The sequence below is a fragment of the Rhizophagus irregularis genome, chromosome 31 (genome assembly GCF_026210795.1).
Source record: "Rhizophagus irregularis chromosome 31, complete sequence".
Lineage (NCBI taxonomy): Eukaryota > Fungi > Glomeromycota > Glomeromycetes > Glomerales > Glomeraceae > Rhizophagus > Rhizophagus irregularis.
In genome coordinates this window covers 1,047,291-1,059,658 of record NC_089459.1, presented here as the reverse complement: position 1 = coordinate 1,059,658, position 12,368 = coordinate 1,047,291, and the positions used below count along the sequence as shown (strand labels likewise).

At 27.6% G+C, this 12,368-nt stretch overlaps 4 protein-coding genes across 4 annotated transcripts; 3 read left to right on the top strand and 1 right to left on the bottom strand.

Annotated features, from left to right (window-relative positions):
• Positions 1-189: 189 nt before the first annotated feature.
• On the top strand, positions 190-2,370 carry OCT59_022331 (uncharacterized protein; the record flags this gene model as incomplete). Its single annotated transcript, XM_025309551.2, has 6 exons — positions 190-690; positions 762-859; positions 925-1,014; positions 1,100-1,124; positions 1,198-1,355; positions 1,430-2,370. The coding sequence occupies 6 exons, from the start codon at positions 190-192 to the stop codon at positions 1,887-1,889; spliced, it is 1,332 nt and encodes a 443-aa protein (XP_025169133.2). The 3' UTR covers positions 1,890-2,370.
• A 120-nt stretch (positions 2,371-2,490) lies between these two features.
• On the bottom strand, positions 2,491-4,798 carry OCT59_022330 (uncharacterized protein; the record flags this gene model as incomplete). The annotated part of the gene is made up of 11 exons (XM_066144741.1): positions 2,491-2,522; positions 2,599-2,640; positions 2,713-2,727; positions 2,806-2,814; positions 2,900-2,935; positions 3,021-3,035; positions 3,120-3,362; positions 3,427-3,492; positions 3,562-3,966; positions 4,060-4,381; positions 4,448-4,798. The coding sequence occupies 11 exons, from the start codon at positions 4,796-4,798 to the stop codon at positions 2,491-2,493; spliced, it is 1,536 nt and encodes a 511-aa protein (XP_066006174.1).
• A 2,780-nt stretch (positions 4,799-7,578) lies between these two features.
• OCT59_022329 (uncharacterized protein) lies at positions 7,579-9,334 on the top strand (the record flags this gene model as incomplete). The annotated part of the gene is made up of 6 exons (XM_025333826.2): positions 7,579-8,085; positions 8,161-8,258; positions 8,322-8,411; positions 8,509-8,533; positions 8,641-8,798; positions 8,875-9,334. The coding sequence occupies 6 exons, from the start codon at positions 7,579-7,581 to the stop codon at positions 9,332-9,334; spliced, it is 1,338 nt and encodes a 445-aa protein (XP_025169131.1).
• A 2,396-nt stretch (positions 9,335-11,730) lies between these two features.
• Positions 11,731-12,261, top strand: OCT59_022328 (uncharacterized protein; the record flags this gene model as incomplete). The annotated part of the gene is made up of 2 exons (XM_025311695.2): positions 11,731-12,109; positions 12,188-12,261. The coding sequence occupies 2 exons, from the start codon at positions 11,731-11,733 to the stop codon at positions 12,259-12,261; spliced, it is 453 nt and encodes a 150-aa protein (XP_025169130.2).
• Positions 12,262-12,368: the final 107 nt, after the last annotated feature.

Genomic DNA, 12,368 nt, shown 5'->3' with positions numbered 1-12,368 from the left:
CCAGGTAAACAATGCAACGACACATTAAAGTTTGATTGTGTTCATTGGTGTGCGTGCAACATTCTTTACATTGCGAAAAAAGATATAACATGCGATACCACCACACATCCTTTTTTTTCTCTATTCATCTTCCTTGTCATTCATATGATTCCTATTCATTTACCTTACACTCTTTAGAATTAAATGAAAATGATTTCACTGCGTTCCCTAATCCTTCTCTCATTTCTAAACTTATTATTATCATCCATTACATTCGCTCTAGTATGTCCCTTTACAATACAATCTTTGGATTCGGGTTCACAAGAAGAACATCTGGTTTTTCTTAAAACTTCAATATTGTCCATTCAATCCGTCGTATCGGACCATAAGGAAATGCTTATAAAATGTTTAGGACGTCGTGTGGAAAAGTCTAGCCCCGGACAAGGAATATTTAGTAGTAGCAGTAATAATAATAAACCTGATAAAAATCTTATCACAGACCATTCCACTGATGGAAAATTTTCAATTTACAGTGGATTTTTTGATAAGAAGTTTGTCGATACATTATCAAAAAGAAGTGATGTTAATTTTGTTGAAAAAGTTATTAAAATAAAGGCCAATTATGCTGTTAATAATACTGTTATCATTGAAGAGGATCAATTAAAAAAAAGAGCAGCTACTAGCACACCTACTCAAAATGGTTTGCCTTACGTAAGTAATTGTAATATACAAGGAGAGTTAAAGTTTAATTTCTATTCTAATAAAATTAAATTGAATACTAGAACCTTGATCGAATCGACCAAAAAGATTTTCCATTGGATGGAAAATACAATTACCCAACTAGTGCTGGTTCCGGAGTAAACGTTTACGTAGTTGACACGTGAGTACGTTAAATAATTTGTTCAACGTGCAACAACTTTCTTTAATTTTTTATTTATTTTTTAGAGGAATTGATATTAAAAATGCTGAATTTGAGGGAAGAGCAAGTTTTGGAGGTAGCTTTTGCGCTGGTTGTTCATCAACCGATGATAATGGGTAAGTGAGAAAAAAAATTAAATAAATCAAATCAATCGATTCTAAAAAATTTTATTTCTTTTATACATATCAATATTCGATATAGCCACGGAACCAACGTTGCTGGTATTGTAAGTAACATTTATAAAAAATTTCTAAATTTTTTTTCATATTCACATTCATTGAACTCTTTTCTATTGGTAGATTGGGGGTAAGAAATATGGAGTTGCCAATAAAGCAACTCTCATTGCAATTAAGGTATTAGATCAAAGTGGGCAAGGTTCTTCAACAACAGTGGTGGCAGGATTGTCTTACGTAATCCTCCAACACTCAAAAAGTTCAAATAAAAAAACGGTGGTCAAGTAAATATTTTAATTTCATTTAAAATGGTTAATCTTAACAAAATATTAATAAAATTTTTAAATTAATTTCATAGTTTGTCACTTGGAGGAGCATATTCTCAGGCAATTAATCAAATGATAAGCCTTTGTAGTAATGCTGGTATTCACGTAGTGGTATCAGCAGGTGACGATTCAAGTAATGCATGCAATGTATCGCCAGCATCAGCACCACAAGCAATTACTGTTGGTGCCACGGAAAAATCTACAAATAAAATTACAAACTTAACTAATACCGGATCCTGCGTAAAAATTTTTGCTCCAGGAGTGGATATTGTTGCAGCGGGTGCTTTACTAACTAATTCATTATCCAAGGCTTCAGGAACCAGCCAAGCTTGCCCACACGTTGCTGGTACTGTCGCTTTAATCATTAGCAAAAAGGGCAACATGAACCCATCATTAATGATAAATGAATTAATAACATTATCTACCAAAAATATTTTAACAAACCTACAAAATGCTACGCCTAATAGATTTTTACGTATACCCAGTCCATAAATTATATAATTAGACTTATAAATAGAAACATTTGCATTTGTTAAATATTATTTTCTTGACAAAATAGTCAAATTTCGCTCCTTTATAGTATTATTATTATTAATATTTGTAAATTAGAACATACATTTATTGTTCGGTCGATTAGGAATATGCGGGATTTTAATGACTATGAAATATCCATCAGAACATTAATTCCTATTGGTCACCGCAAGTATTCCTAATGACCGTACTGTAACTCAGTTATAATGGAGGATATCGGTCGAAGACCGATATCTCTATTCAATAACTATTTAATATCAATTGTAAATTTATTTAATGATCACTGTGATGATAAATTTTTACATTTTCTTCGTAATTTATGAAGAAAATAATTTATCTAAATTGTACGCAAAAAATCTCAGATATACATACTTAGATACATATTATACTTTTGTTAATAAACATTATAAATTACAATGTATATTCCTATTTTACAATTAATAACCGAATAATAACATATGACTACTGTAATTATAAAATAAAAAAGAATTAAATAATAAATTAAATAATAAATTAGTAGAATTATAAATATATATATATATATATTAGAACAATTATTATTTTATTGTAGCCTATTGTAACTCTTGTTCAGATCTATATTAAAAGAATGAAAAGTTAAAAAAGAATTATTGTCAGTAATAATTAATATAATATATGTATATTTACTTGCCATCTAATGTAAAGTCGTATGTTTGAGTAGCATATCTAGAATCTAAATAAAATTTTGATAATATTTGTTAAAAAATATAATAATATTTAATAAATTTATCATTATTAAATATACCTTCACTTCCTGATACTAAAATTAAATAATATAGAGAATTAGAATTAAAGTTCAACCGTAATAATTTTTTAATATATATATATACAAACTTACCAATTTCATCTTAATAACAAAAAGAAAAGAGAATAATTAACAATCAAATAATGTGAAATAAACATTCATTCAATTAAATTAAAAATATACTTACCGTCATCTTCCGGTAGTGTTATAGATCTACGATTTTCTAAAAAATTCATATTATAAGCAACATGAACATTAATATAAAATAACTAAACGAATAATAAAACAAATTATTTTAGTATTCATACTTTTTTTTAATTTGCCTAAATAATAATAATAATAAAAGTAATTTAATAATTATAAACATAAATCTTAAATAGGCGCAATTTTTTATTTATGAGACTTACCAGCTATTTGATATTTACGAAGTTTATAAGCTCGTTTTTCATTATATTCGGGATTCTTCTTAGATCTCGGTTTTCTTAATTTGTTGTCGTCACATTGTTTTATTATTTTCTCTTCTATTGTAATTGTATTAATATCAAAAGAGCTATTAATAGGTTTTGATTCATAATATTCTATTTGATTGGTCAATTCTATAGAAAATTCTTTGGTAATTTTTTTTTCTTCTATTTCGGGTTGATCATCATCTAGATTAATAGAATAAATTAATTAATATGTATCAAAATCATAGCTAAAATCTTAAATACTTACCTTGTAATTCAGTAGATAAAGATAATTTTCCAAGAGAATAATTATACGCTTGAGTTATATAACCTACTAAAAAGAAATCAATTTTAATATTACTAATTGTAAATTTATTTAATAATAAACTCTCATATCATATACCTGACTCAGTACTATTCTCATTTGAATTATTTATAATGTCAGATTGATGTTCTCGTATTGGTGAGTATATATTGTTATCAAACATTTTACATGATTCCATCATTTTTTCAAATATTTTTGGCAAAAGGGTAGCATCAGGTCTTTGTGATGGATCAGGGTCCCAACATTGTTTCATAATATCAACATAAAATTCGGGTGTTCCTTCAACAATATCAGGCCTCATTCCATCAAGAATTGCGAGTGCAAGTTCTACGTCATGAAACCAATCCGAAAATGGTGGTTTCTTTGAAGTTAATTCCCACATGATCATGCTTATACTATATACTTCTGATTGTTTTGTATATGATTTACGTCTTAGAACTTCAGGAGCGATATAGGGTAAAACTCCTTGAAGAATATTTGGAACTTTTTAATGTATTGTATACATAAATGTGTTAGTTATTTAATTAGATTAATATATATATTGATAAGTATTACAGCATTACATGATACATTTACCTATTTCCGAATCACTAGATTGACAAAGTCCAAAATCATTTATTAAAACTCTATGTTCTTCATCTACTAAAATATTTTTACAATGAATATCTTTATGAAATAAATTCATTTGATGAAGAAAATTTAAAGCTTTTGAAACTTTAATAAGAATATTTGCTTTGTCGGTCCAATTTAAGCTTGAAAAAAATTTACGAATATAATTTCGTAAATCTCCATATTTCGCACATTGTATGACCATAGCATATTCATCCTCTTCAGGTGCTTTCGTTATTCCATAAAATGGTATAATGTTTTGACCACGACATTTATGATGAATTTTAAGCTAAATGATTGAATTAACCAAATTTAATTATATAATTAATATAAATCTATTATTAACATATTTTACCTCTTTTAGAGAATCACTAATTCTAATAACTTTTAGGACGACATTAAGCGATGACATTGAAGCCAAAGACTTGTTTAATAACCAATTTCCAAAATAAATCTTTGAATTTCCACCACTTGTTAAATATTTTATATTCTCAAAATTTGAATACGGTATCCATTCAATAAAATCATCACAGAATTTTGAATTTAATTGAGTTTTTTTAATAAATTCATCTAAATTGATATTTCCACTTGTCTCATTATCAATTGATGAAAGAAATTGTTTCCTACAAAAGTTATTTGGAAAACTTATCACTTTTTTATTACATTGTGTACAAATTTTAAACTTTGATTCTTCTGTTGGGTTCATTTTAATTATCTTTAAATAAAAAGGGATTAATAAATTCAATGGAGGAAAAAAAAAATAAAAAAATATTTTAGTGTTTATGTATTTTGTATTACAGGTTTTATAAATGAAAATAAAATGATCTACAAAAAATGACATACAACGCAGTCTGCGCGCCACGGACCGTTTTTTCCGATTGTTAACTAGCCATTCACATGTATATTATTCCCAGATTTACATTTCAAAGAACATCGTTAATGTCATGATAAGTCGGAATTATTACCGGGCAGGCATTACTTTTTTCATGCTTTATTTCTCCCTTGAAACCCACTATTTCCAATATCTTTTATTACATCCATTTTTACCCTTCTTTCACTTTATAATAAAAATTATAACAAAGGACAAAGAATACCACATAAAATATAAAAAAAAACTCGCAAACAAAACAAGAACAAAGCAATTAGTAATAACTATGTCATATATTCATATATAACTAAGGAATAGTTTCTGGAGCACAAAAAGTAACTAAATGAACCCCCGCATCGACTGTGAAACTTTTGTGAAACCTTTACGCAGAGATAAATACGACTAAAATACTCCCCTATTTAAAAAAATTGAGGAATATTTTGTATGGAATAATGGAACATGCCGCAATTGGCCGGAATTAAGCGAATTAAAATTTTTTAACCGCATGTCATATCCGGGTACATTATAATTTCGTTCATACGCAGTTAACCGCAATCATCCGCTAATTTTCTAATAACTTTAAAAAGTATTATTAATATTGATTAAATGCTTAAATTTGAAATAATTGGCGTTGTTGACTAAATAATACCATTTTTAATCTGAAGAATACAGTACATAAAAAAATAAATATATATTAGCATATAATCATTAATTAACATAAAAAAATTCTTAAATATACTAAAAACCTACGAAATTTTATTGTTTTATAGAATTGATGTATTCCTACAAAGTACCGGTATATTAATTTCATTGTGATTTAAGTTATTAGTTATTAAGTAAACTAAATTAAACCACCACAAGAAATAATTCAACTTTACATTGTCTTCACATGCATTGATTTCTCAACAATCGTAGTGCTTTTAATTCTCTATTTGGAAGAATACCTCATCTAACATTTGTTCGTAGATCATCTTTACTTGTCGCATAAAACTACATTGCCATATTACTGTACGATATCAGATATAGAATGTCAAGTTTATAATTCTGGCTCGAGTTAATTTTATTAATATCCTTTTCTTTAGCGTAATCATTCCCTAAAAACTTAAACGTAATTACAAGAAAATAAAATAAGTGTGTACGATTGTACATTACTGCATTGTGTATTTTTTGTTTTTTTAACATATCAATAATTGAATATTTAAATTTAAAATGGTTCATATTTTTACAGTACTGTACATTACAATTAATTATAAAATTCATATCATTTTTGCAGAATTTGTAATATTTATTTGTGAATTATCTTGTAGGAAAATTATAAATTTCTCTTTTTCTAATTTTAAGTTTTACTTATGTAGATTTTTAGTTACAGTAACGTATACATAATTTTTAAATAGTGCATTTATAGTAATTATAAAACATACAAGCTTGGGACCGGACTAAAGGGTGCATTTGTCAAAGGTAAATATAATATATATGTATATAACTGATATATATGTATAACACTTGTTAACAAGAGAAACGATAAAATTATTCTCTTACCATCATGCCTTAAAGGTGTAAGTCCAAGTGTTGTTTATAACTATAGTATAGTAAAAACGTACACTCTCATACCAGTTTGCCAAAAATCTTGAGAAAGTTTTACTTATTAGTTATACTGTACATAGATATAGTAAATTAATAACGTTAGTCCTGCCAAAAATTTATGTTGCCTATCTTCTGTGATCCTAGAACGAAAAAAAAATAAGTATTGGCTTGTCGGAATTGCAGATCTTTAGAACGTCCCCTTCATTTTTTTTTAGGTATGATCCTATTATGTGTCAATACGACAAAGTTTTACCGTGTTCTCGGCATATTATCGACAAATTTGAGCAAGTCTAATTACACATGCAATTAATATTAAATCTTGCATGCATTTAATAAATATTATTAATTAAGTTTATTTTGCAAAATTTAGATTTACTGATGGCATGATAATAAAAGTTACTAGGTGACACTGACGCTGCTTATTGTGTTCCAGGCTCTACATACATACATGCATATTATTTTAATTCCATTTGGAAATTAATTAATTTAGCTATATTATTTGTTTCGAGCAGTTGGATGATTTTTTGAGTAACATAGTAGACAAGGAGATTTAGATTGAAAGATAAATTTTTTTTCTAAACTCGAATATTCTTTCGGAAACAATAACATTTGGATATCGTTTAATTATTAAAATAGAGCGAATAAGTAATACGAGACAAATTTTGTTTTCGTCACACAAAAAATAAGATTTTTCAAAATATAATCATTTATGCGTATAAAAATATATGCTACGTAAAGACTGGACAATAGCAATGTAGCAAGATTTAGTTCTATTTACCAAAAAGTAAAAATGCCAATAAATTATAGGATGCAGCAACTAAATAAAAAGGTATTGTTTTGCTAATCTAATCCATTGTATTACATTATTTATTTATTACAAAATCGCAATCGCGTAACAGATAATAAATATATAATAAAAGAAAATATTCGACATCAAATTTTCATCTATTCCATTTCATATCCCTTCTTACCAACTCCTCTCCTTTCGCCAATCCTTTATTCCTTCACTTTGATTTCACATTCATTTAAAAATAATGTTGTCACGTTTCTTAATTTTACTTTCATTCACTATCCTTCCAGTAATTTTGTCATTGCCATTCATCACATCGGCTGCACAATGTCCACGTTCAACTACTGTGCAATCTTCCAATCCACAGGAAGAATTTTTGATTTTCCTTAAAACTCCAGAATTTTCTTCTCAATCCATTGTATCAGTTTTAGATGTTCATCTTGATATGCTTACAAAGTGCTTAGGACGCCGTGTAGAAAAGTTTAAATCTGGAAAAGGAATATTTAGCAGCAATAATAATAAAGTACTACCTGATAAATCTCTTATCACAGATTATTCAATTGGCGGAGTCTTTGCAGTTTATAGTGGATTTTTTGATAATAATTTCGTTAAAAATAATTTAGCAAAAAGAGGAGATGTTAAATTTACTGAAAAGGTTATTAATATAAAGGCCAATTATGCTTTTAATTATACTATTATTTTTGAAGGTAGTAACTTAGAAAAAAGAACTATTCAAACCGGTGCACCTTTTGTAAGTATACAGTATTGTAATTATACATATGGGAAAGAAAGAGACTAAATTCAATATCTAAATTTTTATTGGTAGAATCTTGATCGTATCGATCAAAAAACTTTTCCATTAGATGGAAAATACAATTATCCAACTAATGCTGGTTCTGGAGTAAACGTTTATGTAGTTGACACGTGAGTATGTCCAACGAATTGGCTTTCTTTTAATATCATTATTTATTTATTTGTTTATTTTAGAGGAATCGATATTAAAAATGTTGAATTCGAAGGAAGAGCAAGCTTTGGAGGTAGCTTTTGCTCTGGTTGTTCATCAACCGATGATCATGGGTAAAGTAAAATAATGAAATTATTTTTATTTTTATTTTTTATTTTTTTTTACCGATCTTAAGAAAAAATCTTTTTTTTTCTTTTCCCAAAATATTAGCCATGGGACTAATGTTGCTGGAATAGTAAGTACAAGTACATAGTAATTGTAGTAATCGAGAAATCATTGAGATTTGAGACTTAAATTGCATTCATGCTTATTTAGTCTGATTTTTTCTCTTTCTTTCAATAGGTTGGTGGCAAGAAATATGGGGTTGCAAAAAAAACAAAGCTCATTGCAATTAAAGTATTGGACCATAATGGGCAAGGTTCTTCAATAACAGTAGTAGCAGGATTGTCTTATGTAATTCTCCAACATATGAAAAGTTCAAATAAAAACACAGTCATTAAGTAAAGCTTCCCTTTTTTTTAACTTCACATAAAAAACTAATCTTAATACTAATAGTAATTTAAATTAATTTCATAGTTTATCGTTTGGAGGAGCATTTTCTCAAGCAATTAACCAAATGGTAAGCTTTTGCTCCAATGTTGGTATTCATGTAGTAGTATCAGCGGGTGATGGATCAGGTGATGCATGTAAAATGTCACCAGCATCAGCACCGCAAGCAATTACTGTTGGAGCTACGGAAAAATCTACAGATGATATTACAAGTTTCACTAACACTGGATCTTGTGTACAAATTTTTGCCCCAGGAAAAGATATTATTGCAGCAGGTGCTCATCTATATAATTCATTATCTATGGCTTCAGGAACCAGCCAAGCTTGCCCACACGTTGCTGGTACTGTCGCTTTAATCATTAATAAAAAGGGCAACATGAGCCCATCATCTATGATTAATGAATTAATAACATTATCTACTAAAAATATTTTAAAAGATACGAAGAAAGCTAAACCTAATAGATTTTTACGTATACCTAGTCCATAATTATGAAAATTAGATAATTAAAATTTACAAAGTCGTATAAAGACTACTTAATAAATATGACTGTATAAACCATGTAAAAAGTTTATATTATTACGTCCATGAATGTAATAATAATTAATATTCACAGAATTATTATAATACAACTACCATATCGTTGACCTACTAAGTACTCTAGTCCTCACCTGAATCATCAGCCTCTCTCGTCCTCTATTATAAATAACAAGTTGCTTAAGGAGCGTCCTTAGATGACTTCTTATGTCATGGCATTTTGATGAAGTTGGAAATGCTATTTATTTAACAATAACGATTTTTAAAAATGATGATTTTTAAATAAGTAAAATACCGATTTTTTAAAAATGATTTAAAAAATCATTAGTAATAAAAAAGAAAATAGAAACCCACGGGATAAACTGGGATTCATAAACATAACCGGATTATATTAAATTTTGATTACCGTATTATTGAATGAAACTACATTAGTTATTAATAATCACTCAGAAAATGATAAACATAGTCACTTTATTTTTCATCTTTGAAAACTGAAAAGGTGAGATTTTCTTTTGTAAACGTCTAACGTGCTGATGTGACTATCCTTCTTCTTGATATTTCTCTTATAAAACCCTTGAACTGTAGTCTTAATTTTCACTAAGTGCGTGAATTTCCATTGCTATGTGAAGGCACATCTCTCCAATGTAAAACTTCTTTTGTTTTTGATTTATTGAAAAAGTTGCTTGAATTGGGCCCAGATAGATGGGCTAATATCTACGGATGTTATTAGATTTGAGCCTGTGATAAAATATTTTAGTAAGATATAGTAAATAGCATTGATTTATCAATAGACTTTTTTTTTTTCACCAGAAGAACAAGAGCTTAACACATAATTGAAGTTTCAGATTGGTTGGCGACACTAAACTCATCAGATTCTACTGGCTGAATTCTTTGTATAATTGTGTAATATTAAATCAATTCCTTCCCTTTAGAGAGTTTCTATAGCATTAACTAAGCCAAAATCATTATGGTAGGCTTCTTCAATAGTATTAAATCTCTATTGATCAATGTTAAAATAGTCATCCATCATCACGTGTCTCAATTTTTCAATTTCTGCGGTATAGATTCTGCAATAATTATAATAGAAGTCCACACCCAAAGTATTAATGAAAATCCAAGGAAATATACATATATATTTAAATATACATTTTTATCATATACAGTAACTTTATATTGTATTAAAATATCCTTTTTATCATGTAACTTCAATACTATTTTTTTTTATTAGCATTGTATATAGTAGCATAACTACTAGATTAATATAAAATGGATCTATAAGTCTAACATAAAGCAAATTTTGATATAAATGAATTTTTTTATAGAAAATTTGCTATTTTTAGTATTTCTCAAATCATCTCATAAAATAATTTACATATAATATTTTAAAATTTATATAATATAATATCATACCATTTAACGAAATTTAGCTTAGAATTAAGGAACTTGACTAACATTAACCATATAACAAGCAATGATAAAAGATACTTAAAGGCCAATAAAGAGAGGTGTACTAAAAATCAAAAATAATACACTTAAAGATCGTAAGTAAAATATTTAAAGATCAAAAGAATAAGATCAAAGAGCAATACACCTATAGATTAAAAATGCGATATAACAAAGGCCAAGAACATGATACATAAAATCAAAAGCAATTACACATCTAAAGAGCACACAGTCTAAAGCCAGGTAATTTCAAAGGGAAGCTTGAAATGAATAGAAAAAAAATTTTTTATATTAAATAAAAAAATTTAAACCTGCTATTTGATAGAATATTACTTTGTAATTATAATAACAGAGAGTTTTTTCCAATTGGATAATTTGATCAAGAGATCTATTATTTTTAAGATTATCTAATTTTATATGTACGGCATATTAAAATCAAAGAATTTGGCCATCGTAAATTAGGCCGGAATTAAGCTATGATGATAATTCCGGCCAGATTTTTTAATATATAAATGTGAAGATTATATCACATAATCTTTAACCCATATCCCAAAATCTTTTTCGCTTAATCTTTAAACTGCAACCCGAATATACCCTCAAAAAAGAGAAATGTACAACTTAAACTTGCTCGAGATATAAAAAAGCAGAAGTGCTTGTTAGTTGAACAAACTGAACAGGATATTTCATTAGAGGATAGTGAAAATAGTAAAGATAATAAAGAAAATGAACAGTTAACGGATAGTGAATCAGAGGATATTGTATCATTTGTATAGAATGATGAGGAGTTTGAAGATGAACTTAACAAACTCTCTCCAACAGCTTTTGAAACAATATTAACTGCTGCTAAAAAACCTAATGTTTTTCACGCAGTTTGGCCTATTTCTTATACTGGAAATTCGTTAAGAATGCAACGCCGAAAAAGAGCAGAATACAAGATTGCTGCGCAAGACACAAAACTGGTAACCTTTTTTTTTAAAAAAGATAAAGTTCTGAAAATTTTAGAGCCTAATGATAACGATTCTGAAAATCAAATTGCAGATTTAGATTTTGAATCAATTTTATCAAATTTAAAAGCTCTTTTTAATGATAAAACTCTTTCAATTCAAAGCAGAAATCGGTTACAGCTCATTTTTCAATTTATTAATTTACGTAAAATGGGATATAAAACAATGAATGCAAGTCGAATTGTTGCTAAAAGTATTGGAAAAGGGAAATATCAAGTAGAGTTAATTGTTTGGACAAAGAATTTTTTGAAAAATAAAACAATTCCAACATCCGAGCATGGTAAATATCAAAAAATTAAAAGCCTTTTATAGGATGAAGATGTGAATAAAATGATTTTAAAATATCTGTGGAGTAAAGGATGTGAAGTAACAATTAAAGACTTCAAAATTTATGTGGAAGAAACTGTTTTTCCAGCAATTGGAATTGAATAAAAAAAACTATCAGTGAAAATACTGCGCGTATTTGGCTTAATAAACTTGGCTGGTTTTTCCAAATTGGTAAAAAAAATATTTATTATGATGAACATGAATATCCAAAT